Genomic DNA, 22,138 nt, shown 5'->3' with positions numbered 1-22,138 from the left:
ACTTATTCTTATATAAATACACTTATTCTTATATAAATACACTTATTCTTATATAAATACACTTATTCTTATATTAATACGCTTATTCTTATATAAATACACTTATTCTTATATAAATACGCTTATTCTTATATAAATACACGTATTCTTATAGAAATAAAATTTTGTCTTTAATAACTCAGTTTTGCAAAAGCGTAATGGTTCTCTTGGCAGAAAATATCATTCATTTTATTAATTGTCATCTCAAATATAAGAATAAGCCCTCTAAAGAGGGGCCGGGTGGGGGGATAAAGATATTTTATCCTGACCTGATAATCTGATTACTCTCCACCATCTCCTCAGATGCTATGAATAGGATTCCCTGCCCCTTCTCCAGGTTCCTCTTAAACCCTCGACTCTGACCAGACACTATCTCTCCTAAATAAGCAAAATCAAGACAAAGATCCGGTTCATTTGAAATTTCACACCAATCTGAACCAATTTGAAAAAATGAAATGATTGATTTTAAGCTTTGGTAAAATGGGAAAAGTATTTTTATTTTCCATTGTGTAAACAGTTGTTCCATCAGAAGCAAATATATCCAGCCTGTAAGGAGTAATGGATGTTAGCCAATTCTCAAAAATTTTATTCAAATCGTTTAAAAAATCAGAGTCAAACTGTCTTCGGTGGTTTTTTCATAGATCAAACACTTGCTTTTCTTCTATTCTGAGTGTTTAAATTGGGACCAAATTTTTCCGGGTAGGGTGGGGGGGCTTTTAGAACAACCTTTTACCTAAAGAGCAGATGACATGACCCAAAAAATCATGATCCTCTAGTTTTGTACTTTTTGAATCTATATCATAAATTTCAAACTTTAGCATCTGCCTCTGTTCAAACCTAGAAATTTAAATAGTTAATAATTATTCATTTTATTTGAGCTTTTAACTGTTATACAGATTTTCTAGTTTTATTGGCGCAATTTCAAAATAAATAAAAGTCGACATTTTTACCGGCAAATTTTTCAGAGTTCTTTTAATATGAAATGCCGCGAAGGATTTTGTAATTAAAAGGACAAATATTCCACCTTAAATTGTTTATAAATATCATTGATTATGATAATAATGAAATAATAATTATTATAAGGACAGTAATAACAATAATAGTATACAAGTATTCTATTTATTATAAGCTTAAATATCATTGATATAGAAACTACTTTAATAACCAGCTAAGACCTAATGGAATAGAAAGACGACATAATAACAATATTTAAGTGTATTTGATGTTGTTACAGTAAGTAAAATTTTAAAGTAAAATGGGACTGTTTACACCGCACTACTACTGTGTCTCATGCTCATTGGACTTTTTAAAGATAACTTGATTCTAAAAGTCGTCTTCCTATTTCAGCGTTTTCTGGTTAACACTGTACTAAACATCAAAACTAAAAAAATGGTTGAAAATTTTTTTTTAAAACGCTAAATACACTTTCTAAAAAGTTTTCAATTAGATGAATTAGTGTGTTTGTTGTACTTGCATGGATTGGCCAGTTACAATTATTAAAAAATAAAAACATATAAATTTGCAATTCTAAAACAACATTAAAACTATACATAGATACACTACAAACTTTATGTTTGATATCTAGATTTCTCTAAACATACAAAATATAGAAAATTAATTTTACAACTCTGAAAATACTTACTTCATCCCCTTTCCTTTCCTCCCCCCCCCATGCAAAAGATTTCGCAAAAACTAAAAAGCAAATACAAAAGGACAATTTACAAATTAATTTACTTTAATTAAATAAGTTTAATGTCCTCACAATTCTTTTTTTTATTGGCATTGGCATTGGCATTTTTACACCCACTTCAATTGAACATAATTAAAACCACGTCAAATTAAATACTTGCCTCAATTAATTGTTTAATCAAAAATAATTTTATGTTTGCAACCTGATTGTGTAACCGTGTAAACTATGACATTTTCAACTGTAGACTATCAGATCTACAAACTACCAGAATTTATAGTTTAAAAAAACCCAAGGTTGACACTAAGTATAAAAAATAATAAAAAAAAACAATTAGAGGCGAGCAATAAGTTGCTTTAAACGAAATTTCTGTAACGCCTTTGCGATCTTCTAAATCCTCTAAATTTAATTTTACTCTCAAGAGCAAGAAAAATGAAATTCTTTGGTTTTTCAAACTTTTAGTTTTGGCTTTTTAGAAAAAAAGAGTTATGTTTTACTTCAATGCAACATTTCTGTCAAAAAAGAAAATTACCTGTAGTCTAGAATGAATTTAGTATCCCAGACAGGGTTTGGAGAATCTACAATCTGCTCCGTCCTACCCTCTTCTACCCACCGGTTTCCATCCAACCCTCGGAACAGGACGCACATTGGGTCCGATCTCGAGACTAAATAAATTATTATCATTATCATTATCATTATCATTATCATTATCATTATCATTATCATTATCATTATCATTGTCATAATAATTGCCATAGTGTTGTCATTTTAATCATTATCATTATCATTATCATCATTAATATCATAATAATTGCCATAGTGTTGTCATTTTAATCATTATACTATCATAATTAATCATAATTATAATCTATTTCATTATTTTCATTATTATAAATATGATTGCAAGTGATAACGTTTTTCAAACTGTTTTGATGGTAGATAAAGTAGGAGAAAACAGGATTGTATTCAAATTGTTTGATGTTGAGATGAAAAAAAGAGAAAGGAATATATTTATCATATATATTATATATTTGGTCTCAAACTAATCTCTTATTCCAGGGAAACATTAATTACCTAAATCTTTATTTAGAAGTTGTTTAGCTGACACTGAGATCTCAACTCTGAAATTATAAATAAAAAATAAACTTTCCAGTTAAAAGAACTTTCGACCAAATATCAAATAACCTATAATTTAAAGTTTTTTATGCCTGGCACCATTCCGCCCTATAGAATATACAGCTTATACATTTCTGCTGAGACACAAGTTTAAAGGACCTTGCGTCGGATATTCATCTCTTCAAATAGAATATACAGCTTATACATTTCTGCTGAGACACAAGTTTAAAGAACCTTGTGTCGGATATTCATCTCTTCAAATAGAATATACAGCTTATACATTTCTACTGAGACACAAGTTTAAAGAACCTTGTGTCGGATATTCATCTCTTCAAATAGAATATACAGCTTATACATTTCTACTGAGACACAAGTTTAAAGAACCTTTTGTCGGATATTCATCTCTTCAAATATCAGGTCACTTTATATTACTTAGACATTACCTTTCAACTCAATCCCATTCTAGAATTGGATCTTTCATTAGACAACAAGCTCAAAAACAAGATCGAGGAGGATCGCTTCAGATTATTTTAAACAGAACTGAAAACTATGGAATTGTGGATATTGATTTAATAATCTTAAGATTATTTTAATCTTTAGTTTGTATCCGGGAAAGTAACTAAAATTCAACCAATTAGAGTGAAGTATGCAGAATCCCGAACAGCCAATTAGAAGTCGGACAATTTGAAATTTTTTGCGCCATTTAATAAGAGAACTCTCATTTTTTGCACAGGCCTTTATACCTGGTGGAGGGTTCTCCACAGGTCCCAGGTTGGAAACCAGGTTGACCGGGTGTACCAGCGGTCATTACAGGTTGAAATCCAGGTAGAAGGTGACCGGGACCATTTGAGTTCATTCTTTATCTGTAATCAATATAATAATCTAAGTGTGATCAGGATAATTATCAAGATGACAATTACAGTTATTTTATTATTAATAATCAATAATACAACCTAAACAAAAACAATATATAATACTGTATTAAATCAAAAAAATATATTGATGCATATATATATAAAGCCATTAATTTTAAAAATATCCGAATCAAAGATGAATCCATAAAAAAATGAGTGACGACAAAAAAATTCTACAATTTTATAAATTTTAAATGCAATTTTATCACAAGTTATGTTCTTTTTCGTTCGAAAAAATATTTGCATTGGATTTCAAGATTAACAGTGATATAAGTATTTCAGAAAATCCCTTCCCCCCCCCCCACCAAAAAATGCTCAAAAATAAGCACGCTTTAAAGAATTGCGTTTGACAAGTGAATGAATACACAATTCAAAAATAATTTGTATTGTAGAATTTTCTGTCATGTATTTAACGCAATTAATAATACAGTCTGAGAATTTTTAATAATTTTAGATAAATGCAAGCAACTTAGTTTTTCCAAGATTTCAGCACAGCTCTTGGAGCTTCATGGAATGTTTTGTTAAATGATAATAATATTAATAATATGATAATAATGATAATAATAATCATAAATGATAATAATAGTAATAATGAATGATGAAAATATTAAGATAATGTTCAGAAATATGATCGTAGGAAGCCGTACCAATTAATCAATCAGGGGTTTCTCTCTTGGTTTTCTTCTTTTATTTTAATGATGATAAACGATAATAATAATTAATAAATAAAAGACTAAGAAAATACCCGAATTTTATGAAAAATTACATTTTTGCCTCTATTTTACCATATTTTCTACAGACTTCTTAAATTTAAACCACAAACTCATTTCAAAGGAATTAAAAAATGGCTTTGGAACACCCTGTACTGACGAAAACAAAAACTTCACGTGACTATACTTTTTAGTCTAGGTTAGATTAAAATAGATGGATAGTCTCGGGGGGGTATCTTTTTCAGAATGATTGTGTGGGTCGACGGTCCATTTGAAAAATCACTTTAAATGTTATCTGAAAGCTAAGATGGAAGAACAGGTCTCTCACTCCAGTAGTATTTAGAACTGACGAGGCCTAGGCTTAAACCCATTATACCTCATGTAACTCAATACCTAGAACAAACTACTTGAGGTATAAATTAATGAATAAGAGAAGTGGTTTAACTACTTAGCGTTCATCTTCTTTTCGCGTTTTACCATAATCGACCTCTGAGTCTGAATTTAAAGAATTTAAAGAAAATGGTTCCGCGTAAAATTGTATTTTATGTTCTAAGATTTAAGCCGGCGCTCATAACCGGTTTTTGGCGGATTTGACACGCGGCTCAAATTCATCAAATTCGGACACTGGTCAATTAATAACAATCAGCGAAAATACAAGTGAAATTTGCCAGGAGAAAACAAACATTTTGTACTGCGTGCATATAATGTGTAAATATTTGTATTGCTATTAAACTTTGAAACAGCTGAACCCCATCAAAAATAATTAACTTTTAAACTTTTAAGATTCATTGAAATGTCGCTGAACTACTTAACTCCAGTTCAAATCCTGAATCACCGTTTAAATCAATCCTCAACATGGAATCGCTAATTCAAGATTTGAACCAACGTTAGGCAAGTTCAGCAACCTAACTTAAAATCATTAAATTCGACCCAAAAAACATCTGAGAATAGAAACAAAAAGAAAAATAAAACAATTTACATCAAGGCCTTGAATTTTCTAGCCATTTGTAACCATAATATTTATTATGTAACTTCATTAGTTCCGGCGTCGTTTATTTGACTTAAAAAATAATTTTATTCAACTACTTAAGGGACTGTGAACAAGTAATCCTTCAGCTTCAATTTCAAAATGAGTGCCATGTCCGATTCACAACTATCCCCTTTGAAGTCCTGGCTTTCTAACCATTGTCTTTATGTTTTCTTTTTAATTTCATTCAATGGAACAGACTTCAATTGCATTCAATGGAACAGACTTCAATTGCATTCAATGGAACAGACTTCAATTGCATTCAATGGAACAGACTTCAATTGCATACAATGGAACAGACTTCAATTGCATTAAATGGAACAGACTTCAATTGCATGCAATGGAACAGACTTGAATTGCATTCAATGTAACAGACTTCAATTGCATTCAATGGAACAGACTTCAATTGCATTCAATGGAACAGACTTCAATTGCATGAGTTTGAAGAACTTGGATATTTACGAGGTAAAAAATTGGACTAGAATTGCAGTCTGCAGTACACTAATAAAATAAACAAATACTTTTCCAGGTTAGGTTAAGATGAGTAAATAAAGAAAAAAGGAGAGGGAGGGGGGGGAGGTACACCAAAACGATCGAATTATCCCCATAAGGTTTAAATATTAAACCTGATCTGGTATTTCTGCTAGAACTGCCGCGGTCAACCTCTCCTTACTCCAGGTACCATCTACAGCACAGAGCAATATCATACAAGGTGTACCAATTAAAAGTGATAGCAAGAAAACAATGGAATAGGAAGAAATAGTTTCACTAGACCCTTACAAAATCAATAATTTAGTAAAATTGGCCTATTTACACTGCACAGCAATTAAAGGACTTCCTATTTTTAGAGTTTTTGGTTAACACTGTACATATGGCGCTATGTCATTTGTCCTACTATCATGTGTCCTACATTCATTTGTCCTACGGTTATTTGTCCTCCAAATCATTTGTCCTACACATTATTATCTGACACGTATTAAATGACCATTTTTAAACTACGTTTTAGATACGCACTGCATATTCGTTTTACATAGTTGAATTAGTATCAATATCAAACAGACTTTAAATAAAAATCAGTTCCAATTCTTCAAACTTTTCGAAAATTAATATCAGAATTTTCTTAAAATCTGTTATCATTTTTAATGAATTACTAATTGTCATTTACATTAATTAGATGGGTCATGTGTAGATTTAGATGATTTTTTAGAAGTTTCAGTAGTTTTACATTTCTCACGTTTTTTAGCAAAACTCAATAAAAACTTTCTTAATTTGACAACATTAATTTTTAATTGGCTAGAACATTTCTATTAATTGTTGTAAGAACTGTTTCGGAAATATCACAAAAAATATAAAAAAATTACTTGTTTCAACAAATCGCCTGAGTTCAACAAACTGCACAATATCCCTATCTGCAACCTAGAAAGCAAAATTAAAAGATTATAAAATAAATCTTCCAGTTTCAGGAGAAATCTGAATTCATCAATAAATTAGAAAAATTAAATTTAAATACAACTAGCTTGGAAACCCAGCTTCGCCAGTAGTCAACCCAAGCTATGAACATTCCCGTGTTTCTACCCAGTTTGTCAATCTAATCTGAAACCAAAGCTTGCCCCCGTCACTCTGAACTATCAAGGGCTAGATTTAATTCATCAATCTTTAAATTGACAGAGTTGCCATTTTCTACTTTTTCATTTAAAACGCATCAACCTACAAAACCTACAAAACCTACAAAACCTACAAAACCTACAAAACCTACAAATTAAGCCTGCCCCCATCTCCGTCTAATTCCTCCATGGAGGAGAAGTCTGAGTCCCCAACTCCAACAATGATTATTGACATCGGTAGTTTACTTCCATTCACTATACTTCTAGAATATAAATATCTCTTTTAAAGAGACTGTAGCGGATATTTCAAGAGACCCTTCATTTTAAGAGAGCAATTCCCGATTCATGACAATACCCTTAAAACTGTTTTTAAAGTTATAAACATGGATATCTGATTCATAATTAACCAAACAAATATTATTAGGAGTACCATTGTGAACTGGACATGCCACTTTATACATAAAGGGTTACTTGAAATTAAGTCTACAGACTCTTTAAGCGACAGCACATTTCAGTCGGAAATATGTTTGATTAATCTGAAAATATTCTGCTTTAACAGTAAAGTGCAAAGGTAAACCTAATTTCAAGAAATCTTTCAAATAAAGAATTATACTATAGTGCTATATATAGAAATATCATGCAGCTAATTTAATCATACAGCAATATTTACCTTATAGTCATGCTATAATGAACCTAAGAATAACCTGAGCATGCTATAATGAACCTAAGCATAACCTGAGCATGCTATAATGTACCTAAGAATAACCTGAGCATGCTATAATGAACCTAAGCATAACCTGAGCATGCTATAATGAACCTAAGCATAACCTGAGCATGCTATAATGAACCTAAGCATAACCTGAGCATGCTATAATGAACCTAAGCATATCCTGAGCATGCTATTATGTACCTAAGCATAACCTGAGCATGAATAAAATGCACAATAGTTTTAATAAATAAAATGTTAACCGCTTAGTGTCCAACATGTCTGTGATGGCTCCGTCAGTTATGATGAGCAGAACAAAGTAGTTGCTTGGTTCATCCTTGTAAGCTCTGGCGAATCTATAAATAAATATTATAAATATAATTCAAAATATACAAATAGACAAATAGAGCTAGACCAAATCAAAGAGCAAAAAGAAGTAAAATGTTAGAAAAAAGGAATACAAAAAACAAACTCGAAAATGTTTTAAACGCATTCTGAAAACAAATCGATTTTTACAAAATTGTGTAAATGTTTGAAATATTATATTTCTTGCAATTTGATTTCTGTTTAAAAATCACTTTATTTTAAAAACGCGTGAGACCAAAGTTTGATTTTGCGTTGAAAATAAATGTGATATGTTCGTAAATGAAATATGAATTATTGTTTAGTTTAATGTTAAAAGGTTAAACTGTAACAATTCATTAAACTATTGCTTACTGTGCCACATGTTCTATGATGGGGGAAAAGTTGGTTGGTCCATAGAGCTGAACAACAGAAACACATCTTAAACAGATGTTTTAAGAGGTTTTCGGTTGAAATATAATAACTACAGATTATGTACAGATTATGTACAGGGTTATCCACAAAGATTGAGACTTTTCAGATGACTGAACGAAATGTGTTAATTGTTCATTCAAGGTTCTCCGTTATTTATTTATTTGGTTAAAAATCATCTAAAATCCATTTAAAAAACTGGTTTAAAGCAGATGAAAAAATCTACTCTAAAAATTGACATTCAATGAGTTTAATTAAAGTCTCATTCTTTGCGGTAAATCCTGTATCTTATTTGGACCATCATTTAAAAGTCACAAAGCTATAACCTTTGAACAAATAGTTTATTAATTGTTTATTAATTAAAAGTAGAATTCAACATTTTGTTGGTATTTTCATCCATAATTTATAAAGCAGTAATCTCTGTTTTTTTGTATTTATGTCTGATTGTTTTGAATAATTAAGTGCAGACTTTACAGACTTTAAGGTAGTTTTACAGTCATGAGCGCGTTGTATAAATATAAAAATAAATCAGGAAGTATTCATGCCAAAAATGTAAAAATCCAGTTCTTTCATTTCTAGCTGCAAGATTGCATCCCAATATGGTTATTTTACCGCCGTTTGACCGCCATTACTGACCTATTTATTCTCCTAACGTAAGGTTATTTTATGTCCCTTTGGACAATTATTTAGAATAACCACCCCTCAGAGATTTTTTCCATAAAAACTTCACAAAGCGAGATGTTATTTTTATTTTACTAAACCTTCATTTAACCTAACATCCCGCTACCTTCTGTATGCGTCTAGTAACCCGGGAACCCCAGCACAGAACGGATTATTAGGATCCAGGGTTACAAAGAACTCATGCATAACAGGAGCCTCAGGAGTCAGCTTAGCACCAAACCCTACAAATACAGAGGGAGTCAATACATTACAAATTATTACAAGTATTTTCCTGCATAAAATGCATGCGTTGTGCAAAATCTACCATATTTTATAATAATATAATTAATTTACTTTTATTGCCCTAAAAAATCCCCCATGACTTAAGAAATAGAGAAACAAAATTGTAAAAATCTGCAATTGTTTATTATACAAACTCAGAATGAGTGCTTAGCCCTCCCTCCCCCCCTTTAAAAGTGAAGTTTTTGATTTCCATTGAGGTTTTAGCCTCTTAAAACAATTAAAGGGGCCCAGGTTTTTTTTTGTTGAAAATGTGAAGCAATCATAAATTCTAATATTTATAAGATAGAAGGTTTAACAAGAATGGAGCAATAACAAAAAAATCTCATCAAATTATTTTTCATTCCCGAAATCGAACGATAAAAAAAATTTCTCTGTCAGAAACTTTATTTTTTTTTGTCATAATCGTAATCCTAAACAAAATATAAACATTTAATATAGAGATGGTCTATCTTTGAAACTGAAGACCAACATTTTTTTTAGATTCGGTCTTAATTGGAATAATATTTCGTCATGTTTAAAACAGTCAAGAAAATCCCTTTGTTTACAAAAAAAATTCTTATTACAGGTATTGAGATTTTTTTAATATTCCTTTATATTTGCAACCTGATGGTGTTAACCTGTTATGTTTTAAACTTTGATTATTTGGCCTAACAGAAGTTATCCTTTAAAATACCAAAGGTCTACGACATCAATTTAAGAATTATAAAAATTATATAAAGAACTTGTGGCAAGCGGTTTTTGTTAAAATAAGTTTCCAAGAAATACAAATCGAAATAAATAAAATAAATATCTGTACTAATTAATAATTATAAACTGATTTTCACCAATCAAAGAATTTTTATTATTGCAGCAACTCGTTAGGACTTTAACTCGTTAGGACTTTAACTCGTTAGGACTTTAACTCGTTAGGACTTTAACTCGTTAGGACTTTAACTCGTTAGGACTTTAACTCGTTAGGACTTTAACTCGTTAGGACTTTAACTCGTTAGGACTTTAACTCGTTAGGACTTTAACTCGTTAGGACTTTAACTCGTAAGTTTGTTGGATCACCAACAAACTAATTTGTCCCAATTCAGATATATAATTACTTATTTAAAAAATATATTTTTTTGAAGGGAGCCGCGGCAACTACCTGAATGATATCGCCAACGGATTTGATTGCCAAAGTATACTGATTATCTTGAACTTCAGCACTCTGCAATTTAAAATATCATTATTATTATTATCATTGTTTTCATTATTATTTTATTATCTTATTTTTAATATTATTATCATCATTATCATCATTATTATCATCATAGTCATTAAAGTCATTATCGTCATTATCGTCATTATCTGTACAGTGTACATTGTACAGCAAAATTTACTGAATACTGCCACAGTTTAGAACAGTGTTCACTGTACACTGCATAGTGCAGTACAGTGTACATTGTACAGCAACATTTACTGAATACTGACACAGCTAAGAACAGTGTTCACTGTACACTGCATAGTGCAGTACAGTGTACATTGTACAGCAAAATTTACTGAATACTGACACAGCTCAGAACAGTGTTCACTGTACACTGCATAGTGCAGTACTGTGTACATTGTACAGTAAAATTTACTGAATACTGACACAGCTCAGAACAGTGTTCACTGTACACTGCATAGTGCAGTACAGTGTACATTGTACAGCAAAATTTACTGAATACTGACACAGTTTAGAACAGTTACCTGAGAAAGATTGACCAGCAACAGCGTACTGAGTACCATTGTATAAAAAAACACTAAATATTCATGAGATTTTGTTACCTGTAATCCTCCATGGATAAAGTCGAGGAATGAATGAACAGGTTCATTTCGACAAGATTTAAGAACAAGAACTCCAGAGTTCTTATACTTAGATCCTTTCTTGGCTTTCTTTTTGGGGTTTATCAATGGAAACTCTTGGCCAGGAACCTGAACACATGGTTAAACAAGAGTCAAACAAGAGTTTAACTAGAGTTAAAGGGATGGTTACCTCCATCCTACCTCAAGTCCTACCTCCAGTCCTACCTCCAGTCCTACATCCAGTCCTACCTCCAGTCCTACCTCCAGTCCTACCTCCAGTCCTACCTCCATGAGTTGAGCAAGTGAGGATTGAAGAGCTCCAATAAGATCATGAGACCCATCATTATCCTCATCATAAACACTCAACCTCAAGGGTAGATTAGGATCACTGTTACACAGAACTCTGCTATCTAAACAACACTTCTATAAAGGTCTGGGAATGTAAAATCTTGTTCAATCCGTTCTAAGCGTAACGTCTGGGTACAATAAGTAATATTTCGTTTTTTCAAATAGTTATTTCCGTTCATTAACGAAATTTTTTAAAAATTTCCTGTTGGTTCGCAGAAATTAACCCAGTCCTATCCTACATCTAATGTAAAGTTTTATCTTAAATTCCAAAAAGTACACGAAAACGTATATTGTTAACAGAACTTAGTTTATAGTATTTGTATTATCCATCAATATACAATCATTTTATATCAATGTACCACTAAAATACCATTAGAAAATGAAAGAAAAACTTTCCTAAAGACTTGTGTCTTTAAAACTTTAAAGACAAATTTAATACCACTAACCTTTCAATGCGCTCATTTCTTTTTTAATGGTGAAATGTTCGTTTGTTTACATTGTAAAACAAAAACAAACAAAGAATTTCGCGGATTTTTTCAAAAATCTTGTGGATTTTCAAAAATGAAAAAAACTTTTAAAATTCGATCATCCATAAACCTTTCCTGGGGTCACGCGAGTTCCCACAAAAAAGATCGGTACAGCCAGCGCAGACAAACAGACAGACAAGCAAAGTTTATATATATATAGTAAATGAATTGTTACCTATACTAAAGGTTTTCCAAGCTGGATTAAGATTGTTATCAATGGTCTCAGTTCTGAATACAACAGTACCATCCTCATCTCTAGCTCCAGGGCTCAACCTAACACAATTTAAGGAACTGTACACTTTATTTTCAGTGACCCAACATTTATAAAAGGGGATATTTGATGTACAACGGTACCCTTTTAAACGTTCGTCTTATCATCAATGACGGAGATGTTCCATATTTTTCAGTTGAAAATTGAGTGCGAGTGTACAATGGCATTGAGTGTGCAATGGCATTGAGTGTACAATGCATTGAGTGTACAATGCATTGAGTGTGCAATGCCATTGAGTGTACAATGGCATTGAGTGCAATGGCATTGAGTGTACAATGGCATTAAGTGTACAATGGCATTGAGTGTACAATGGCATTTAGTGTAAAGCACGGTGAAGTTTCCACAAAATCAGTTTTCAGTTGAAAAAATAAGGATAAATCATTTCAGTGAGAAATCTTCTTTATTTTCAAACAAAACTCCTTCCTCTAAATATCAATTAAAAAGGAAATTAAAATATAGAAATCCTTTTCGCAATTTTGATTTGCTTAAAATAAGGTAAGCACTGTGCACTGTGCAAAGTTAGGCCAGTAATTCCGCATAAAACAGACCTTGGACTGTAAGCGTAATTTCAAGTTGTCTAGGTTCTTATGAGTGTTAAATTCTGATAATTCCTTTATGTTTTCCGGTACAAGAAATGCACTGGTCACGATTGGGGAAAACCCACAATTTTCAAAGCTATAAACATTAATATCTAATTCATTATTGATCAGATTAAGCTTTTCAGGGTACCGTTGTGAATTGGGAATTGCCAGTTTAGATTTAGAGTTTTGGGTAAATGGACTCAAAGAAACTTAATACAATAACATTTACCTGGATATCTGAAGGAAAGGATATTTACCTGGATATCTGGAATAATGGATACTCTACTTTGATATCTGAAGGAAAGGAACTACCTGGATATCTCAAGGAAAGGTTTTATACCTGGATATCTGAAGGAAAGGATAAACTACCTGGATATCTGGAGGAAAAAATAAACTACCTGAATATCTGAAAGAAATGATATACTACCTGGATATCTGAAAGAAATGATATAATACCTGGATATCTGAAGGAAATGATATACTACCTGGATATCTGAAAGAAATGATATACTACCTGGATATCTGAAGGAAAAGATAAATTACCTGGGAATCTGAAGAAAAGAAACTACCAGGATATCTTAAGGAAAGGATATATACCTGGACATATGAAGGAAAGGATATATACCTAGATATCTGAAGAAAGGATATACTACCTGGGAATCTGCAGGAAAGAATATATACCTGGACATATGAAGGAAAGGATATATACCTGGGTACATGAAGAAAAGGAAATACCTGCATATCTGAAGGAAAGGATATACTTCCTGGATTTCTGAAGGAAAGGATATATATACTACCTGGATATCTGAAGGAAAGGATATATACCTGGATATCTGAAGGAAAGGATTTATACCTGGATATCTGAAGGAAAGGATATATACCTGGATATCTGAAGGAAAGGATCACTTTTCCCCATAATATCCTTGTTATCCAATGATTTAGCAGCAAATGAGAAAGTAATATTACTTTGTTCTCCAGACAGTTCCCGGGCCTCTATTCTGAAAAAAAATATATTATAAAAAAATAATATGAATTACGTTGTTGTGATGACGAGAAAATTAGGGTAAGGGTTAATACATATTCTGTCCCTTCAACAACAATATAGATTACTAGCCATAGGAACCCTGCTTTGCCTGGAAACTAAACTTTCAACTTAAAATTTAACCAACTCAGATTATAAACCAAACTAAGAACATTCCCGTGGTTCTACAGAGTTCCCCATTCGAAATTTGAAGATTATGGGTTAAAGGATTCATAAGTTATGATTGGATAAACAAACAAAAAAACAGAGATTACTACTTTATATATAAAGATAAAACATACTTCATAGTCCCTGAACCTTTCCCTAGTTTTCTTGAAAAGCCTCGACTCTGAAGCGCCATTATCTCCCCCAGGCTACAGTACAATTCTCCTTTATAGACAACAACACATTAGTTAAATAGATAGCAACGTAGAATTTGCATACTCTCAGTACAGCTGTATTCTTACGTCACAAGTGTCAGCAGTTTTAGGTGTCCGACAAAATTACTTATAATAGTGATAATAAAGTACTTATCATACAGTGAAATAAGTGCAATTTTGTGTTCTTTAATTTCTGTTTTTACACTTTTTTTTATTTAATCTTGGAAAACATGTCAACTAATGTGAGAAAATTGTGTTTTCCTTGTAATATTTGACACTTGTGACGTCACGTCCATTTCTCTGTTGCCAACTACTGTACTTGATAATCTATTTGAGTAAAAAAGAGACTGTTAACGTAAATTCAGGTATTTCAAGATTTACCGAAGTTGATTGCCCCATTCACATTGGTAATCTTTAAACCTTCGTCTGAGTTAAAATAATGAAGAAATGCTTGCTTTCTCTATAACAGGTTTATCTATAGAATCCTTGATTTATTGAATCTTTGAATCTAGAAGTTCCAGATTGAATCTCAATAAAACTTTGATATATGTAATCATCGCATAATACTTTGATAGAATCTCATAATAGTTTGATAGAATCTCATAATACTTTGATAGAACCTCATAGTGCTTTGATAGAATCTCGTAAAAAATCAAAAATCTGTGATCAAATCTCATACAACATTTTTTTTTTATCAAATCTCATGAGAATTGATTAAATATCATAAACGTTTGACAGAATCTCATAGTGCTTTGATAGAATCTCATAGAGCTTTGCTCGAATCCCATAACACATAGAATCTCGTAAAAATTTTATAAAATCTCATAACATGTAGAAAGAATCACATAAAACTAGCTCTGATAAAATTTTGATAGAATGTTATGAAAATTGATAGAATATATAAACGTAGATAGGTAGGATTTCATAAAACTTTGAAGAATACCGTAACCGTAACACTTTGATGAAAAAAAAAACTATTGACCAACCTAAAGCATCATGATGATGTATATTTGCTGATTGGTTGTCCTCATCAATCACAACAAATCTTAAATTTTGTTTTTCCTAAAATAAAAAAAATTAAAACAAGAATTTAAAAAAAATTCTTTAATTAAAGTATGCGTTTGTAAGTTCTGTAAAAAGCGTGTATTAAATAAACAAAATTTATGATTTTTTTCAAAAATATAAATAGATATAATTTTTCTAAACTGATTGGATTTTCTTTAAAATCAATAGGTTAGCTTTATTTTTATTTTCTACATGGCGTTCCAAAAAAAAGTGGGAATGGATGACTGAATTCGAGATCGTCTTTGTACACGTTTTTTATTTAGTATAGTGATAATGGCAAGTGTATTCCGCAGAATGTTTTGTCTGCTAGAGTTTAGAATTTGATGATTGATGCTAATTCTTAACAAAAACAATCTCAAAATTCTCACTCCAATCCTATGGGTATAGTGTTATCTTGCAATAGCATGTATATTGTATATATCCTTAAAAGCGTTAAAAAATTGTATGTTTCTTTTATCTTTTATCCATTAGTACACACTGAAAGATTGGATAAATATTGAGTATTTTTAAATGTTTCAATTAGACTATTCACTAATTGATCTAAAGTGATCTAAATTGATCTAAATAGATCTAAATTGGTTTAAATTGATCAAAATGGATCTAGATTGCTTATAGAAACTTAAAATTGGATCCAGAATTTAAGGAAAACTCAGGTAAATATAAAACGCAGTTTTTTACAGGATCAAATCAAATCAAATCAGAGTTACAGGTAAATTCTACTAACCACATAATACCTCAAGATGAATCTACTCAATTAAGAATTATAAAGCATTAAAGAATACTTTAAGACCATGTTTTAATCTTATCCATTAAGCATAATGACAAAATGTGCCTGAATAAAAAGAATGTATAGTCATTTGAATTTTACATACGGTGGTAGACGATTATAACCATATAATGAAGACGACTTTCAATTTTTATTTATATCGAACTTTTAAACAGCATGGATACACAAAAACATGGAAACAGAGAGAAGCTGTCAATTAAAGCTTCTCTTTTATTGCTTGTAAACTTGTAAAAAACTAAATATGAGATATTTAGACATTTTCAATTTTGATAAAAAAAAACGTAAGGTAAAAATTGCCCATTAAAGAATGTTTGCCTTTTTTTACTTTTCTTAACCATTTTCTTTTAAATTTTCATAACTTTTTTAGGAACTTTTGGAAATCACTTCATTTATATACTTGAAATATTACATGGAATATTAGTTGTGCGTTGAGTTGGTCGAATATTCAAAAAATGTTTGGGACTATTTTCAACCCAGGGCTTCCTTATAAATGTGTTGCACTTAGGGTTTTTTTTAGACACACTCATAGTAAAACATTTATAAATTTATTTTAACTGTAAATACAAAAATTGAATCAGTCTACATTTATTTATTTTGAAATCTGTATTTATAAAGTAGGAAATTTCGGTGTTTGTCTGTTTGTTTGTGTGTTAGATCAACACTCTTGAACCCCTTGCCCGATGGGTTGGTGAAAATAATTGTTTAGATCTCTTATAGACAAAGCTGGGTTTCCAAGCTCGTACAAAATATATATAATATACCCTCTAAAGGAAATGCTGTCTTTGCCAAATCATTAAGTATCATTTATTCAAAATTGTTTGCGAATCCAGACTTTAGAGTTGTAGGTAGGGTTTCCAATTGGTATTGCGCGGAGTTTACAGGGCTTGTAATTGCGCGCAAGTAAAATCCCCTTGCGTTGGAAACACTAGTTATAAATCGTCGTTGAAGTCTCATCCTTTGTAGGTAACCATGTTTATAAATGTATTATATATCATGGACTGGACCAGAAACATGTACTCACAAGAAACATGTACTGTACACAAGAAACATGTACTGTACACAAGAAACATGTACTGTACACAAGAAACATGTACTGTACACAAGAAACATGTACTGTACACAAGAAACAGGTATTGTACACAAGAAACATGTACTGTACACAAGAAACATGTACTGTACATAAGAAACATGTCCTGTACTGACCTTTACATGTGATTGAGAGCTCTACAGTACTCGATGGTTTCCCTGCACTATCTTTATTCAACAAACCAAGTCGGAAACTCTAAAAACAAATAAATAAAATATTTTCCTCTTTGTAACTGCTCAGTAACATTTTTAAAGGGACTGTAAGCGTAATATTAAGTGACTCTCGACTCAATGAAAAATATGGCAATGTCCAATTCACCATTATACCTTTTGACTAATCAAGGCTGTCTCTCATTAATCTACGAAAAAGCATTAAATTGTGAACACTTTCTTTGTAAGCTGTTTTAAGTTTTGAAAATATTAATATTCAGCTTCTGAAGTTGGCAGAAGAAAATCATTTTCTTTCGAGTTTTTGGAAACCGCTAATAAAAATATTATTCTGTTATGTAAAGTAATGGCATTAGCTGTGTATTGAGTTGACACTATACACAGCGTACACCATGTTTTACAAGAATTCAAGTGGTTTTCAAGATATTTTAACAAAGAGCTTTCTTAACTCGATAAACAGTCAATGTTGTAAATCAGGCATTGACCTTTTTGAAAGGAGGGTAACTTAACATTTCGCGTTCAGTAACTTTAATAATCCACTAGTTTTTTTTTAAACTTTTCTTATCTTTTTTATCATTTCTTAATCACAAATTTCATCATTATTAATCATAAAAGTAAGTTGTAATCAATTATTATTCAAACCTGTGTAGGTACAAATCCACCAGCAAAACTCATAATCTCTGAAATAGTTTTGATATTTCAGACATTTTAGTAAGGTTATGGTAATTCAAAGCGTCCATAATAATCTTGGAAAATCCCGAAGCTAAAGTAGATTTCGATTTTATATAAATGGAACAAATTATTTTAGAATTGTATTCTAATTTTAAGGAAAGTGATATGCTAAACATATTTCAAGTGAAGTCTTCTTATGCAAGATCTTTAGAGAAGAACAAAATGCGTTAAATGTCTAATATTTGACCAAATTTTGCTTTTCTCATAGTTGTGCATGAAATCCAAACTAGAGGAGCTACGAGGTCACAAAGTCGTACAAAGGATTTCACCTTCTCCTGCAGTTTAGTTCACGAAAGAGTTTTTGAATCCATCTTTTTGAAAGTCAAAGTTTCTTCAAAGAAATTTAGATATTTTAGTAATAATATCCATAGACCTTCTAACTCTGATATCCTAAGAAGATGTGGTAAATATAAAAAAAACATTACAGGGATTACAAGCCTAATCAGAGTTCAATGATTTCATTAAGAAGGAAAACTTAATTATCTCAGATTAAGTTTTAATTGCTAATGAGTTCAGTTTCTAATATCTATATAGTTTTGAAAATATCATTTCTTATCAATAGCTTGTCCATAAAATAAATTATGTTTGAAAACATGCTGAACTTAACTCTAAAATTGAGTCTTTGCACAAGCTCTGATTTTCTAAACCCTATATGTTTTAAACACATAATTGCATGACCTTTAATATTTCAAACTATGTTAGATCAAATAATCTAAGTTTGGAATATCAAAGGTTTGAACAATTAGGTTGTAAAGATTTATGAAATATAAATTTTTAGTTTGTGGCAAAAACTCAGTTCCTTTACTTCAGTTTATCTAATATATGTGTATGCGTTATACATCTTGAGAGAAAGTATTTGGAATGTATTCTTATTGTATATATATTGGATATTGTATTGAATGTGATGTATTGTATCTTGATTGAACTAAAGCGCATATACACTAGCTGATGGGCCCGGCGTTTCCCGTGAAATTTTTTTAGCCTGTAACACCCCCCGGCCACGCATGAGTGTCCACAAAAAATTTCAGCCCAATCGGTCCAGCCGTTGGCCTTCTATAGACAACCTATATTTATACGAATGTCTTGTTTTATTATATATATACTAACTATAAATAAATCAACAATACATTGTTTCCGATTACTCCTCTTCTGTCAATATACATGGGTTAAACATATTATAATATATATTATATATTTCTAGTTCACTGCAACACTGCTAAAGCAAAGAGTAAGCTTCTATAACTGATTAAAAGTCATACTTTTCTTTATCTCTAAGTGTTTGTAAAGTCAAATATTACATGTTTAAACATTTTTCACGCTTTATATTGAGTTACGTCCATGAATTTCTAACAACGTCAAAGAATTAATTTAAAAATAGTAAATTCAGATAATAAAAAATGACGTCAGAGAGAATTTATAGAAACATTTTTTTTTAAATCTTTACACCTACTTAAACTTTAGTTTTTTTAATCCTATACAATTTGAGTATTAACATCTATTTACACATATCTATATATATATATATACTAGCTGACAGACCCCCGGCGTTGCCCGGGGAAAAAAATAATAACAAAAATTTGAGAACAAAAATTTCGGTCCAGCCGTTTGGTCGGCTATACGCAACATATATATACGAATGATGTCTTGTTTTATCTTATTGATATATAGGGTGAGTCAAAAGAAGTGTGATTAGCGTCGTGTTCTTCATAAATAATTTATTTTCCTTGAAATTTTCATTTTTAGTATTTTTTCAATATTTTGGAATATTGTCTTTATTTGATTGAAACTCATGGTACCACAAAAAAATCCGCGAAACTTTGTTCCTATTAAAATTGAAAGAGAAGAAAAACAAAAATGTGATAATACGCATTAATTACTTAATTACTTAATTACTTAAATACCTATATATAGTGAATACGCAAAAAACATAGAAACAAAGAGAAGCTATCAATTAAAAAGGTTTTCTTTAATGTATTACTCTCTGAAGTCCTAAAGTTTTAAACATTTTTGGGAAAATTTTTGTGGAATTCTTTCTATATTCCAGTATTTAATTTTTTGAAAAAATACATTGTTTGGCTAGAGCATTTTTAAACATATGCAATATACATATAATAAAAACCATAGAATTTAATAAGATAAAAGAAACATTAGCTTATGGAACTTTGTATGATGAGAGGAATTTTATTATATGACTACATTTATTCATATATATATATACAGATAAGAACCAGAAAACTATTAGGAAGACAACATAATAATTATTTACAACTACTTTACAGGGAAGTTAAGGAAATTTTACTTTACCAAGGGTTCCCAAGACCAATTTTGCCTAAAAACATCCAGAGCGCAGCGAGGGATGTTTAGAAGGCAAAGGGAACCCGTTGTGAAGTAAAATTTTTAATCTCCCAAAAGAGTAGTTTTACACAATTTTACTGTCGTTTGAGATGAAAATGCGCAAATTTTTTCACGAAACTTCGCCAAGCGGGTCGTTATTTTACTTAATTGTCCCAAGGAACTTAAAGTAACTTTACGTCGCTCTGATGGGGGAATCATAGGTTGGTTCTGTTGGTAAAAAGGCGATAAAAACCATATTTAAGAGTATTTGATGTTATTACAACGTAAATCGTTGATTAAAAACCCCTTATCATGTAAAATGGTTTTTGCTGTCAATTTCATGTATTTTTTTTAAAATCAGATTCAGAACATGTTTTTTTTCGTCTACCTATTCAACAATTATCTGGTTCTCGCCGTATTTTCCTGAATTTGTTTTTATCTTTTATAAAAAAGTAAATCTTGATTGAAGATATTAATTTTTTTTAAACCATAAAATTCTCAAGTTTTTTATTATCCTATCCTACTCATAATTTTTCTCTTTTAACCGAAAAAAAACAAAATCGATATAAAATTCCCAATTTAAATCTTTTTAATTGAAATACAAATAATCTTGACTGTAAAAATTTGAATCTTTTTTTTAAATGTGTTGACTTAGACGTGTTGCAATACCAAGATCTTTGATTTTACCTTACTAACTCACTAATACTTCTTGTAGACCTAGACATGTTCATTTAAAACGATAACAACTTGTATTTAGATTTAGTTTTTAAGAACTTATTGGCAAAATTCTCATAGATTTTTGCGTGAGAGCTTGCAACCTTCTGATCAGCGTGAGTAGCAGGAAAATTAAAAGTTGAATACACTTTTGATGAATTTTCTTGGAAAAAAATAATTACAACGTTAATTTATTTCAAAATGGAACTTAAAAAATAAATAAAGGTTATCATAATTTTAGAAATTTTGAGAAAAAAAAAAATGATAGTTACAAAAAGGAATCCTTTTTACAGCTACACTAACAAATTGAATTGTGTATTAAAACATGTGTACATGTTTTAAATGCTTTCAGGAGAATTAATCACTCATTTAAAATAATTTGGGATATTTAGAAGAAAATTGTGATGCACATGAAAATGGATACAAAAGCTTAAGTACGTCTATTTTTACTCACTTTATATTACTCTACACCTAGTGATATCCATTGTTACAACTAATATTACTCTACACCTAGTGATATCCATTGTTACTAATAATATTACTCTACATCTAGTGATATTAAATGTTACTAATAAGATTACGCTACATCTAGTAATATCTATTGCTTCTACTAATATTACTCTGCATCTAATGATATCCTTTGTTACTGATAATATTACTCTACATCTAGTGATATCCATTGTTACTAATAAAATTACTCTAAATCTAGTGATATCCATTGTTACTATTAATATTACTCTACATCTAGTGATATCCAATGTTACTAATAATA

General features: G+C 30.6%; 2 protein-coding genes and 1 long non-coding RNA gene across 3 annotated transcripts in view; all 3 read right to left on the bottom strand.

Annotated features, from left to right (window-relative positions):
- Positions 1-4,314, bottom strand: part of LOC111709554 (copine-3) — a gene marked incomplete in the record, with an annotated part of 13,606 nt that extends 9,292 nt beyond the window's left edge. Inside the window, 5 exon segments of the mRNA XM_023483282.1 lie at positions 309-417; positions 773-876; positions 2,259-2,391; positions 2,801-2,847; positions 3,586-4,314. Coding sequence (XP_023339050.1) covers positions 309-417; positions 773-876; positions 2,259-2,391; positions 2,801-2,847; positions 3,586-3,698 — 506 coding nt within the window.
- A 339-nt stretch (positions 4,315-4,653) lies between these two features.
- On the bottom strand, positions 4,654-6,948 carry LOC111709557 (uncharacterized). Its single transcript, XR_002766888.1, has 3 exons — positions 6,855-6,948; positions 6,120-6,178; positions 4,654-4,859 (listed from the first exon to the last, which is right to left on the bottom strand). It is a non-coding gene; the product is annotated as an uncharacterized LOC111709557 (long non-coding RNA).
- A 297-nt stretch (positions 6,949-7,245) lies between these two features.
- On the bottom strand, positions 7,246-15,542 carry LOC111709553 (copine-8; the record flags this gene model as incomplete). Its single annotated transcript, XM_023483281.1, is given in 11 exon segments — positions 7,246-7,360; positions 8,067-8,159; positions 8,521-8,586; positions 9,365-9,558; positions 10,673-10,735; positions 11,227-11,481; positions 11,638-11,762; positions 12,403-12,500; positions 13,961-14,077; positions 14,403-14,490; positions 15,467-15,542. Coding segments are annotated over 11 exon segments (1,290 nt in total), but the record flags the coding sequence as incomplete, so codon positions are not given.
- Positions 15,543-22,138: the final 6,596 nt, after the last annotated feature.

Source organism: Eurytemora carolleeae, unplaced genomic scaffold (assembly GCF_000591075.1).
Source record: "Eurytemora carolleeae unplaced genomic scaffold, Eaff_2.0 scaffold978, whole genome shotgun sequence".
NCBI lineage: Eukaryota > Metazoa > Arthropoda > Copepoda > Calanoida > Temoridae > Eurytemora > Eurytemora carolleeae.
The sequence above is the reverse complement of the archived record's forward strand: the minus strand, read 5'-3'. Positions and strand labels throughout refer to the sequence as shown.